Raw genomic sequence first — 13,911 nt, forward strand, 5'->3', positions numbered from 1 at the left:
CCGGGACGTGCAGTCCTTGGGAAGGGGGCAGTGTTACGAATTTGGTATTTAAAAAGCTAATGTTAGTTCAGTTATAAATTAAATGGTTTTATTTCTCGCGCAGTGCATCGCGTGACGAATATTAAAAGAAAGCTAAGCCGGAAAATTGAAAATACAAGAGCGCGTGCATTAAATAAATAAATATCTCTTTTTGATTTCGAGAAAGTACTGGAAAATTCTAGCGCGTGCTTTTAAAATCTTATAAAAGGAGGAAAACATCTCAGTTTGCAGTAGTTGCTTAGATTGTTGTTGTTTAGAAAACTACTCTTGTTGATTGTAGCGAATTCGCGGATTAGCGTTCATTAGCTGTTTTGAATTACGTTCTATTGGACATTTGAGTAGTTAAAAGAAAACTACTGTGAGATATTGTAATACTGCGTGATAATTTGAGAAAATTTAAGCACTTTTGTTGTGATAATAATAAATTTTTGTTCGTTTTTCATCGGACTTGTGCATTCATTTCATAACGAACCCGTACGCACGCAACAATATTTTTTGTTAAATGTAATAGAGATAATCAGTCTTAATTTCAGTTGAAATGTTGTTAAAATTTATTTTCTAAAGACGTGACAAATTGAAAATTAGTTAAATGTTATTATTGTTTTATTTATCAGACAATCTGAATAAAAACTTATCTTGGTTAGCATAATATTCAGCTTGGTTTGGTACTCCAAAAGTTAAGGAACAGCATGTTTTTCAAAGTTAACCATTCCAAAAATATCAGTAATGTTTAAATTCACAATTCATATGCAGGACAGTAACGAAGTTTAAGAAAATATATGCAAATCAATAGCTACACTTTTATTTTATAAAAATGAAAACTTATACTGAAGTTTGAGAAAAATGCAAAAATTGTGATTTTTGTTCACGAGTGTTGATCTTCAGTTGCCATTACAGTTTCGTGGACAATATCCAGGAGAGTCTACCAATGTCCAGGAGAAGTCATTTGCCCGATTCGTTGAGGTGGTGGGCGATCGGATGGATGTAAATGGGTATGTCATAAGATGATGCTGTTAGACGTCTCAATGTCTCTCGTTGTGTGGTCCACCGACTATGGAATCAGTTTGAATCCGAGGGTTCTGTGTTTAGAAGACATTTTCCAGGCAGACCTAGAGTTACAACACCTGCGGGAGATCGTTATTTAGCTCTTTCGCCTCGAAGGTGGAGTAAAATTACTGCGCCTCAGCTCATGGCAGATCATTTAGTAGTAACAGGAACAAGAATCTCAGCCACTACAGAGTGCAGGCGCCTGCACAATACAGGTCTGCATGCAAAACGACTGAACATGTCCTCTTTACCCGAGGACACAGATGTGCCTGTTTATTTGAGCAAGAAATCACGTCTCCTGGATTAGTCAGCAATGGGAGTCTGTTCTCTTCACAGACGAGTCCAGGTTCACACTGGAGAGTGATTCAGGTCGCCAGCTGATCTGGAGGGGAAAATGCGCCAAATACAACCAATTCCATATTGTGGAAAGACAAAGTTACAGAGGTGGTAGGATATTGGTTTGGATCGGGATCTCTCTTGGTGGTCACACTGACCTGCATGTGTTCCACGGAGGATCCTTGATCAATATGTCCGCCTATATGCCGCTGCTGTTGGTCCTGGGTTTCTTCTGATGGGAGTCAATGCGCGACCTCACCAAGCTCGGTTTGCTGAAGAATATCTTGAGGTTCATAGTATGGAGCGAAGGAAATGGCCAGCTCAATCTCTAGACCTGCATCCGATAGAGTATCTCTGGGACTACTTTGCGAGAGAGATTACTGCTTTAAGTCCTCCTCCAAGGGCGTTAGGTGAGCTTGAATAAAGATTACTCCGTTTCTGGTCGTTGCTTTCCATTTCACTGACCGACAACTTAATTGACAGCATAGCACTTTGCTGACGCCAATGTATTGCAGCTACGGGTGGACACATTCCATATTAGAATCCATTTTTGTAATATTACCACCACCCCGCTTTACCTCAAAAAATTGTGATGTACTGTTTCTCCAAGATTGGATTTCTCTACCAAGAGTGCAATTTTTTGTTGTAATTCATGTTTGTATTCAACTTTAGAAACATTTTTGTCGCATTCATTAAAGAACTGTTTAGTGAACATGTCCTGTAAATTTATTGTTTCTATGTTCTTTCATTCTCAAATAAGTGATAAAAAGCATTCTCTTCCTTAACTTTTGGAGGGCAGTGTATTTCACCGTAGTTTGGACACTTCTCAAAGGCGGTATCAATATCTCAAGCAGATTTTATTTGTTCACACTAGCAATAAAAACATATAGCGTCAATACCTGATTAAATTTAAATTATTATCCCCGAAGAGCTTTTAATCTCAAAACGGCATTTTGAAACGTTTCACTATAAACGGCGAGTCATTGAAGAATCTGTTTGAATGTATGTAGGCTTTTCGCATTGTGAAAAATTTTGAATAACATAATCCTCCACCCGAACATGAGCACCTGGACGCCCGAATTTTGAATTTCGAATTTGTTTTGTTATCTATTTTATATTTTGTAAAACTTTAGACTTTCTGATTAACAAACTCAACGATTCCGAAGCAAGCAACGGCAACACTCCCTGTAGGGGGGGGGGGACATTTTTATTTCCAGCGTGTGAAACTGTCTATCGGAAATTCTAAAGATATGCTGTATTTAAATATTTTGTGGTAATGCTGTTGAATTGTATTTTATGTGGTTTAAATGCGAAGAACAGGATATTTAATAAATAAAGCTAAACCACAAAACGTTAAAAAAACGCCCCTTTGGGCTTAATATAAAATCTGGAAGCTTTCAGTTTTTTATTTTTTAAATTTATTTTATTTCATATTTGCGTTCTGATGGCAGTAATATGAAAGGCAGTTTGTTACTTGCCGTGTGTATCCATAAATAAACACCTTTATAATAAAGGCACGTATTAAGATAACATAACACGCCGAGCAAGTATTAATTTAGAAGTCAAACAACAAAAATCAGCGTTTAAATTTGCAAATTTCCACAGATCTGGTTTCGATGGTTTTACCGAACCATCATCCCCAGCTACCAAAGGTGTGCATTGTTTGCTTAAATAACGTAAATTTGGCTTGATTACGAATGGGTTTATAAAGCACTTAAAGCCGTTCAGTTTTAGTTAAGAACTAACATTGCTAAAATTAATATCTTGAACAGAGATTTCTGTAAACCAATTATCCTAAACACTTAATAGGATTTTTCTGTTTAAGAGAAGGGAAAAGAAGTTGTAGAGTTACATTTTATGTTGGACTTCGCGTTAGATTAATTACATCCTGCTTGCATTTGTACTTCTGAGAGTATGTAGAATGAATGACACCAATAAATCAGACATTGTTCTATGTGTCACGTACATGAATTCATTCCTAGGCTTTTAATTGGCGTTGTTGAAAAGGTGAGGTATTACCTACATTATCAGATGAACCTACCTTCTGACACCACTGGCCGCCGAATGAAAATTTATTTGGCATGTTTTCTTCGCCGTAATTCAGTGCGGTCGCCAACCTCTGATTTGATTTCCCAGAAGCGTATTTTTTTAACGAAACAAGAATTATAACCAGCTTTCGTAGACCACACACGTTCTGGAATATTACTCGCTATCAACTTACGCACCCCCTACCACTACGGATCTATAATTTTAACTTGTTATGTCTTTTAATATCATGTTAACCCAAAAGGGGTGAAGCGTACGTGTTGCAGCAGATCTTTATCAATTCGTTGGGAGTATTTAATTAATTCAACGAAAATTTGTTCCAATAGAGAGTTCCATGAGCTCGAGAAATGGCGATAAATAGCTGCGAACAAAAAGCTATAAATCTGTCTTACAGTCCCGAAGAGAAGAGAAGGTTGAATTATAGGCAGCGAGGTTGGAAGCTTGTCTGCGCCATTGCATGGGATGGTGGACAAATTACAGGTTCGTTGTTCATAGTTATTCTTGGTAGAATTAAGATGGATGCTGAAATTTTTTTTCATCTTATTCGTGATTTAGAAACGCTCGGCTGATAAGAAAAATGATCAGGAGTTCGTATCAGCTACACAGTAGGTCTATTTTAAAAATGGTCTTTAAGATAATGTGTATTATTTCAGAGTTTTGACAGTTAAATGTCAACAATTCATTGTAAAATATCAGCATGTTTACGTTAATTTTTAAGATGGTCTTAATAATTCATTTTGATGCAGAACATGGTAGGAACATGAAGAAATATGTGTAGAAATCCATGATAACTGGTTGTATGAACTAGACTGTTTGGATTATGTCAAAGTACGCAGGGGATATCTCCTAGAATGGATGCCTTTGTGAAGGATATTTTAAGCGAAGTTAACTCAAAGTTATGCAAGGGCGTAACACCCATGCTGTCAGTTCGCAAGCCGTGATTTGAACTACTGGAGAATATGAGATTCCGCGTTGTGCGAAGCAGATATTTGAAGCAAAATTAATCAAATTGCATTATTCTGTTTTTATAACTAGCAAAAGTATGTTTATTAAAACTATTAGTAACTGAACAAAGTTATCATGGTTATATTGTATGTTAACGTGAACTAAAGCTTTTTTACTTTTTCCCTTTCACCCACAAGCAATACCAGCGTTTTTTCTAGTCCAACGGGTTTTTCTAGTCCAGCGTTTTTTCTAGTCCCTGAAGGACTATCGTTTTCGTTTTGCGATTTTGCGTTGAATCACTATAAATGTCCGTTTCACTTTCCAAGCTATTGCCACCAAATGTTAGAGTCCTGCATTATATTTGAAAAAATTAAATAATGAAGAATCTGCATAAATGTATGTATATTTCTCGCATTGTGATAAAACAATGGTACATAGAGCCATTGGATTTTGAATGACTTAATCCTCCTACGAATATGGGCATATGGAAGACCAAATTTGGAATTTTTTTTGTTATCGATTTCATATTTTGTAAAACTTTAACGAATTTTTTATTAACAACATCAAGGATTTCAAAGCAAGCCATGGTAACGTTGTACAGGAAAAACATTTTTATCTCCAGTGCATGAGTCTTTGTATCGGAAATTCTAAAGATATGCTTATTTTAAAATTTTTTTGCGATATTGCTGTTGACCTGAATTTTATCCTTAAGTGCGAAGAACGTGATATTTAATAAATAAATGTAACACACAAAATGTTAAAAAAACGCTCCTTTGGACGTAATTTAAAATCTGAAACTTTTCAGATTTTTGTTTTGTTTTGTTTTTTGTTTTGGCAGTGTAGTAACAGTAATACCTTCTTAACAATTTTCAATAATTTTTAACGATAAATAATGCATAAAGCTATTTAAAAACGCTTTTATCTTTCACGCGCTAGCGTATGGCCTTTAGTTAAGCCTAAGAAACTTTCAAATTTAATATGGAAAGTTTAAATAATAAGTTGTCTAAATAGAAATATTCAATATTTTGAATTGTAGCATTCTTAATGGCAGAATATCCTCACCTTGTTAGCTTCATACTTCAGTTTGAAACATAGCGCTCTTTTTTAGAAAATTTATACTAAACTTCCTAGCTATTTTCCACTGGTTCTTGTTTCTGTTTTCGCATAAAAGGTTTGTTACTTTCATTTACCAAAGATAGCTTTTGAGAGATCTTTACAGATTTTGTAGTGCAGAATCAAGCATTTGTAAAGTTCTTTCTTGAATTATGTGCTTCTTTCAGTGAAAGAATCTATATTTTAAAAATAAATAATATAGAACTTCATTTCTTCCTTCCATTTATTTCCTGAAAATCTTTGAATAAAATTTCGTGTTTATATCCATATTATCTTCTTCTATAAATTACAGAATCATTTCTTGTAAATCTGCATTATCAGTATACTTTATCAGTAATTTAATTACATCTTCTCACCCTTTTATACATTAAAGTGAAATATTATTTACATACATATATTACGTACATATTATTTTTAATCCAAAAGGAGCTGGAATGGTCTTGAAATGGGATTTTACGTTGGTTCACTATAAATGGCGTATCACGTTTTCAGATCGTTGCCCCTAAATTTTATCCCCCTGTATTACTTTTAAAGAATTTAAATAACGAAGAATCTGCATGTATGCATGTATTTTCGTCGAATTGTCAAAAAAGGATTATATCTAGAAGCGTAAAATTTTTAAAAACATAGTCCTTCACTCGAACATATGCACCTGGATGTTCAAATTTTGAATTTCGAATTTGTTTTATTATTTATATCATAATTTGAAATCTTCAATGAATTTTTGATTAACAACCTCAACGATTTGAAAGCGAGCAGTGGCAACACTGCTCGAAATGAAACATCTTTATCTCCAGCCGCGAGACTGTTGCCATTCGGAAAATTTTAAAACAGTTTTCTCACAATTTTACTTAACAAACTCGGCTCTATGAAAGCAATGAGTTTCCGCAGCCGGAAATGAAACAAATTTACCTTCCATGCGCTAGCGTATGGCCATTTAGTAAAGCCTAAGATACTTTGAAATTTAATAGGAAAATTACTGAGTAATAATGTAAACGATAAATAATACATAAAGCGATTTAGAAACGCTTTTATCTTCGACGCGCTAGCGTATGGCCTTTAGTAAAGCCTAAGAAACTTTCAAATTTAATATGGAAAGTTTAAATAATAAGTTGTCTAATAGAAATATTCAATATTTGTATGCAATTACACTAGCTGGACTCGTTAAAACCATTATATACCTTTCGTGTTAATAATAACTATTTGGTTAGTTTTTAAAAAATAATATAGCGAATATAAAAAAATATGCATGGCAACTTCTAATACTATATACTGAATTCTAAAGATATGCTGTTTAAAATATTTTGTGATTTTGCTGTTGAATTGAAGTATATGTTGCGTAAGTGCAAAGAACGTGATAATGCTGTTTTTAAATATTTTGTGATTTTGCTGTAGAATTGAAGTATATATTGCGTAACTGTAAATAACGTGATATTAAATAAATAAGGTTAACACATAAAAAGTTAATAGTAAAAAGACAAAAAAAAAATCACGTAGTAGCCATCTTACTAAGAAAACTGGCTATTGATATGATAAACTGAGAAAAGACTGAAAAAATATAAAAATGTACGCCAAAGTATAAATTTTTTGTGATTTTGCTCTTGGATGGTATATATGGCGTAAAAAAGCTAAAAATTAATAAATAAATAAAAGAGGGGGTTAGCAGGAGGGAGTGCAACAGCAGATTGGTAGGCTGCGAGCTCATGGATAGCGTAAATAACCCTAACAAACCCTTTTAGGGCGACCGTTAATATCTGAAGTTTTTCAGTTTCGCCCTTCCCCAAAAGGGCTATTAGTTATTCGGCAAAATGTAAGATATTTGTTTCAAATTTAATCTGTCTGTTATAGATGAACAAACTAAACTATTTAAAATAAACAGATGCAGCTCTTAAGAACGGTATTCTTTACTTTGAATTGTATTCAGTTAAATAAAACGTCTTTATTTCATGATACATCTAATTAAAAACATCAAATATTTGTACATAATTACGTAATTTATTTTTTCACTTTTAAAATATATTTTTTTTTACTTTCAAATTGAATGGAGTTAAATAGAAATGCGTGTAATTCTGAATATATCTGATTAAAATCATTTAATAACGTGTATATGTTTTCATTTTTCGAATAGACAGAAGATATATAACGTTCCCATGTTAGTCGAAATGCATATTCATCTAGTATCCCACTAAGTGTTTCGTCAATTCCACCAGGGCCAACTGTTGATAATCTTTACAGTTAAACTATATTAATCTTTTAAAATTTAAAATAGCTCTTTGGGGCGACCATTAAAATTTGATCCCTTTTAGATCTTTTTTACCCGCTTTTTCATTTTTTTTCTCTCTCTCAGAACAGTCATAAACTCTTCAAAATTCAATTTATCTCTGCCTATAACTTTTTTAACGGTTCCTCTATGCTCTTCATAGAGCGTTCGCAGTATCTTTCCAACCATGGTACGGGCTTTACAGTAAATTTCCAGGTCAAGCCTTCAGTTGCTAAAAATTTCGAAAGTCTGTTCCTTTAATTATGCTGTAAAGATATTGTAAATCTTTGGCAGCATATTTGAATATGTTCGCATTGTCCGAATAAAATGTGCGACAGTTTCTTCTTCTTGAGATGAAACATCGGAGAATAAATTTATTTACAGACATATTTCAAACGAATTCCAGATGTAGTGCTTGTATAACAGCTCACTTAACAATACTTAGTATGATATCTGAATGTCATTTTGAGATCTGACGTAAATAGGACCTGTGAAATCTACACCGGTAACATAGAAAGGTAGTGTTTCTACAATCCTGTCGTTAGGTAACTGAGCTGTCCTTTGTTTCGTTGGTCTTACTGCATATTTTTAACATATTAAGTAGTTTCCTATGACTTTCTTCACCAAATGGCGGCCTTTAGAAATCTAAAACGTCAGTCTTAGTTTGGCTAAAGTTGCAGCAACTGCTGCGTGTAAAACATTGTTATGTTCTCTCTTTACAATTAATTCAGTAAATTTGGAATCTTTAGGAAGACATGTTTTTCATCAACCATATATTCGGTTCCTTCTAGCCCTCCTTTAATTCGAAGAATTTGTTTTTTATCAAGAAAGGGAGCCAAGATGAATGTTTACATATTCATTTTGGCTCAAGGAAGTTGACTGTCAGACTGAAGTGCCCTACTTTCAGGTGTCAAGAAATCCATCTTAGCTTTGCAAACACAGACTATTTCAATTTCCTGAATCTCAGAAGCACTTAAAGGGCTACTCTCAGAGGGCAGTCTTCTTGCTCTAGCAACGAAACATTTGATCCGTGCCACAGTTATGAGAAATTTCAGCACGTTATTGAATTTCCTTGTGTCTAATAGTTAATCTCAGTGTTCCCTGTGTCAAAATTCTGTTGATTGACTAGTTTATGGAATAATTTTCTAACCATTCTGGTCCAAATGACCCTATATACTGCTTCCGTGTATTAGCCAACGTATTTCTGTACAAGTATAATGCTCTAACAGTTACACGCTTTTAAATGTGCCATTAGAAAAGAGATCTGCATATGAAACATCGAATTTACTATTTCCAAGAGAAGAGTTTTGTATGATAACGTTGATCTAACTTACTAAACCCTTATTAATTTTCTACTTAGTTTCGTGCCGACTGATCATTAGCATAAAAACAAATTGCATGGAAATTAAGCGGCATTTGAATAACAATCGTTCAGTTGCTGATTTGGAAACGTCTTCAGCGTCTAACATTTAACAACGAAATGAGCGAGTGATTATAAATTGCAAGACGTGCTTAATACCAGATTCCAATCAGAGACCGGTTCCGTCAATTAAAACTTCAGCAGCATGTGGTAAATTATGTTAAGTCTCTCCAACGCTCCTGGAATAAATGCTTACAAATATATCTTGCTTCAGCCAACAAGAATGCTGAGAAATTTATTTTCTTTCTCCGTCTCTTGGTGCAAATATTGTGCACGTTATTTTTTTCCTTGTGTGTTCGTCTAAGATCAGACTTCATTCTATGTCCTTCACTGCATCCTTAATTGGATATTAACGTCCTTATCACCATATTAGACCTCGTCTCAGGTGTCGAACAGCCTTAAAAGTGTAGCCGGGAATAAAATATTGGGTAATAAATGGAGAGCGTTGGCCTTGGTTGCTCGATTAGAAACTGATTAGATTCTCACCTGTGTTTACCTTCTGTAGAAAAGGGAATGTATATTGCTCTATTAATTGTTGAAGTTTCTTCTTTTACCATGGAAATAGCGGTTTGGGATAAACATGAATCATTAATCTGGAAGTAACGTGAAGTAGAACTTTCTGCAGTTCAGATTGAAAGATGTAAAAGCTGCTTTAAAGTTAATGACAAAACCTCATACTTGTTAATGAGGGCGGTTATGAGAAATATTTTTTCTCATAGCGTTTAACTTTAGTTAACTAAATATTGGGTTAGAGCTGTTTGGAAATCGATTAATAAAATAATGAAACGAAAGGTTTATACCGGCTCAAAAGAAAATTCTGTGTCTTTATTGATGTTGCAACACCAAATGTAAACGCATTTACCGTGAGCTTGAAGTTCATAAGACTCCCGATTTCATTTGTAAAATTAATTGATTTCCCTTTAAGAAAAAAAAATTTCCTAATTAACGGACATTTCATTTAAATCAACTGTTATATTACCATTAAAAAGTGTGCTATAAACTTCCAAATTTTCGAGCCAGCTAACCTATCCAGATATATGAAAAATCAGGTATTTGAAGTTGCTGTTTTCTCTTTAAAGCCAACTACGTAATTCAAGGAGAATTCTGCATTTTTTAATCTGTAAGCTTTTGTTTCGACAAAAACTATGCATTTAAACAAAGTAAAATATTTTTATTGCTTGAACACAACACCAATATTAAAAAAAAACATTCTTTATTACATACATTAAACCAAACGTATATAAATACTACATTTATATATATATATCTCCTCTGTTACTCGGCACAGTGATCTCAGTTTCTTTATACGTTTGTAAATTGTACATTTTTTGCTTTAAAAATGATTGAATTATGTTCTTCTTATCTTCCGGTTAAGGTTTTTATGCCTTTCGTAATTCTGGAAGCAATATTTGTACAATTATCAACAATTTAAAAGCTGTTTAAGTGCGGTTAAGTTTTAAATAACATGGCGGACATATTTGTTTACATTTGAAACAGCAGAATTGTAGATTTATTGCCAATCTGGACAGACTAAGCTTCCCAACAACAAAAATAACTCCTTCATTTATTATTACGAATTAAATCATGCTTAATCCTTTCTGGAATTTTTTCGAGGAAATAAGTGTTTAAGATTTACTTCGTAATTTTTAATACAGATATTTTGAGTTTTTATGTATTTTTTCCCTGTCGAGAAGTGAGAACTGAATTAATTGAATGAGAAATACTAAATCGTCTGTGAAAAACTGTTTCTTTTCTGTTTTGTTTGCTTAATTTCTTTCATACATCGTTCTAGCTTTATTATAGTATTTGAACGGAACATGTGGCAACGATAAGATAATTCTTCAAATGATATAAATTTTGTGCATTCAGAGTGTCATTATAGTAAACAAATATAGTGAATTTTAAAGAGTGCATTTATTCTATTGTGGTTTATGCGCTGTCGACGCAGTAGATTTTATTCAATCCAATCAATTTAAATGAAACTCAAGAAAAAAAATGCGTATAATTTAATATTGCGTACAAGGAAGTCATGTGGTGTACATATCAGATTTTTATCAATGTTTCTAGGATAATTATTTTTTGAACATAATAAAGCAGTCTACGTACCTTTTGCAATAACCTAAAATCTTAAAATATGAAAAAGTTTCTTAAAATATGTGCTGTGCTATATTATTGTTTTATATTAATAAAATAATTTAGTTATTATAAAATTTAAATCATGTAAATAAATAACATCAATAAGCATAAAGCTACTTTCCTTTGAAATAATATCAAGCGATTGAAATAACCTGAATTTAATTTATGGTACTCTAATTCACTTTAAATCTGTAATAATTGTGTCAAGGATTCCAAAGGTATTGTAACTATTAATCAAATTAAGTACAAGATTTTTTTCTAACTGACACTATTCACACCCATCTGTAGCTCGATATCTGGAATAACACCTAATTTTATAGTGGAACTAATTATGATAAAATACTTTGACCTAACTTGCATATGTAGTCTTAGACTACGTTATCAGTGTCTGAATTTGTCTGTTATTGCTTAATATATATAGTTATGAATGGTGGTTTGGTCTGTAGCACAAGTTGTGCCTTTACGTTCGCTTTAGACTAAAATAAAAAGATTATTTTAAGCCCTTGTTATAACCTTGTGAGTACTGAGTATATTATAGATTCAAGCATGAAAACACAGTTAATTCCAGCCATCAAACCCTAACAGCTGGGAATCAGTGTTGAGCCAGTGTGCTTCACACATTCGAAAGAATATTGATTTGCTGTTGATTCGAAAGAATATTGCAAACAGTTCCCCAATGTGTAGTAAATATCACACTATAGAAAAGTGTTAAGTCAGAAAATGAATATTGTAATAACTGCTGTGTTACAAATAACAACCTCGGGTTCGTACATGAGACAAGTCATTCGGACAACTCATCAAGATGCCCAGTATTTAGACTTTAAACAAGAATTTTCAAAAATAACCTTAGCAGCCTCATAGCAACCATCACTGGATAATGCATGTATAATTCAATAATGTATAATGTAATTTAGTTTAAAAGTATCTATCTATAATTTTAATTGTTATTACATTGAAAATAGGGTTTGACGGGTTTTCAACTCGGTTTAAAAAACGGTTTTTAAAGTAAATTCATCACATTCGAAAACCAAGTGATATTATTATGTAGAAAATAATTTTAAAATATCCACCATTCTTCAAAATTATATAAAAAATGAAAAAGCAAAGGAATTAAATTTAATTCTTAACTGCAAAACCAGGTGAATTAGTATGGATGACATGATTGGCAGATTTCCTGGCAGTAAAAGAATGTTTTGTTTTAGCGTTGAATGATAGTGGTTCTTATATGTGGAATGAAGCTCAATATCCTAAACTTTTATAACTTCATAAAGGTCTTGGGACCAATTCGTCTAGCAGCTGAAGGCTTAGGGCGACGAGATGCCAATTTACTAACAAATGGAGGTATATTTGAATTCATGTTAAATGAACAAAATTTTAAACACTGAAGTAAGTTTGAAATTATTATATATTTTAAAGGAACGAATTCAAGAAAGAAAACAAGTAGAAATAGCAACCCTTTTGCTGTATTTGCAAAATCCAAAAAACATTTCTAGTTTAGAAATCTTGTGTACTTTCTTTAGCTTCAAAAACTGAAATTATTAAGTTATCTGGAAATATATTGTCTAGAATATTTTCCAATTTTTATGTGGAAACAGATTCTAATGAAGTGCAAATCGACAGACTAATGCTTTTTTAAAAACCATGGAAAAATCAATTCATAAGTTTCTTGAGGTCTAAAGAAAAACTTACAAATCCAACGGCACTGAAAGCTCAATTTTGAGTATTTGAGGCAACAACTAGGAAAAAAACTATAATTTTAATTGTTATTACATTGATAACATAGTGTTATTTGTTATTTGAAACTATTAAAAAAAACTATAAAACCAAGCTCAATAGCTAGCGAACGAGTATGTTCAATTTCAGGGAATATTGTGTCCAAAATAAGAAGATTTAGCCACCAATCGGTGGATATTTTATGTTTTTTAAAACCCTATTTTCTTAGGAAAAATTAAAATTAGTGAAAATAATATAAATATTATTTGAAATTTTTGTTTGAGTTTCGCTATTTTGTGTGAGTAATATGTTTACGTAATCCTTAATTTGTTTTGTATTTTGACTTTGATATTGATTTCGTTATTTTGTGTTATGTGTATATGTATTTATAATTTGTATATGTATATGTAATCCTTAATGTTTTTTTATTATTTTGACTTCCATATTGATTTCATTTTTCATTTTATATAAAATGAATAAAATATTTTTCCCAATTCTGTTTTCTTAACAAAAATTCGAAAACCGGTTAAAACCGTTTTTTGAAAATCTTGAATTCGAAAACCAGTTAAAACCGTTTTTTGGAAATGTTGAATTCGTAAACCGGTTAAAACCGTTTTTTGGAAATATTGAATTCGAAAACCGGTTAAAACCGTTTTTTGGAAATATTGAATTCGAAAACCGGTTTTTCAAAAAAGTCGGTTTTTCTATAAACGCTAATTGAAAATGATTGCATAAAGCATACTAGTGTTTAGTAATGCATATATAATTTAACGCTCCGAGGGTTAAATTATTACGGGTTTAGCTCTGAAATTTCAAAGTTTCTCAAAATGTCATAAATAAGTGGTATTTTCTTGGT

At 32.5% G+C, this 13,911-nt stretch overlaps 1 protein-coding gene across 3 annotated transcripts in view; it reads left to right on the plus strand.

Moving 5' to 3' along the window:
- The window catches only part of LOC118181591 (protein Wnt-4-like), a 362,494-nt gene that overhangs the window by 243,839 nt on the left and 104,744 nt on the right, over positions 1 to 13,911 (plus strand). The window contains exon 1 of one of the 3 annotated variants that reach the window (XM_035350745.2): positions 3,677 to 3,948. The exons of the other annotated variants lie outside the window; for them this stretch is intronic. Within the exon in view, the coding sequence (XP_035206636.1) occupies positions 3,816 to 3,948 (133 nt within the window). The 5' untranslated portion in view covers positions 3,677 to 3,815. Of the gene's footprint in view, positions 1 to 3,676; positions 3,949 to 13,911 lie in introns of those variants that run through there. 3 annotated transcript variants of the gene reach the window in all.

The sequence above is a fragment of the Stegodyphus dumicola genome, chromosome 1, assembly GCF_044657685.1.
Source record: "Stegodyphus dumicola isolate Sdum_Otavi_A_Nest chromosome 1, ASM4465768v1".
Lineage (NCBI taxonomy): Eukaryota > Metazoa > Arthropoda > Arachnida > Araneae > Eresidae > Stegodyphus > Stegodyphus dumicola.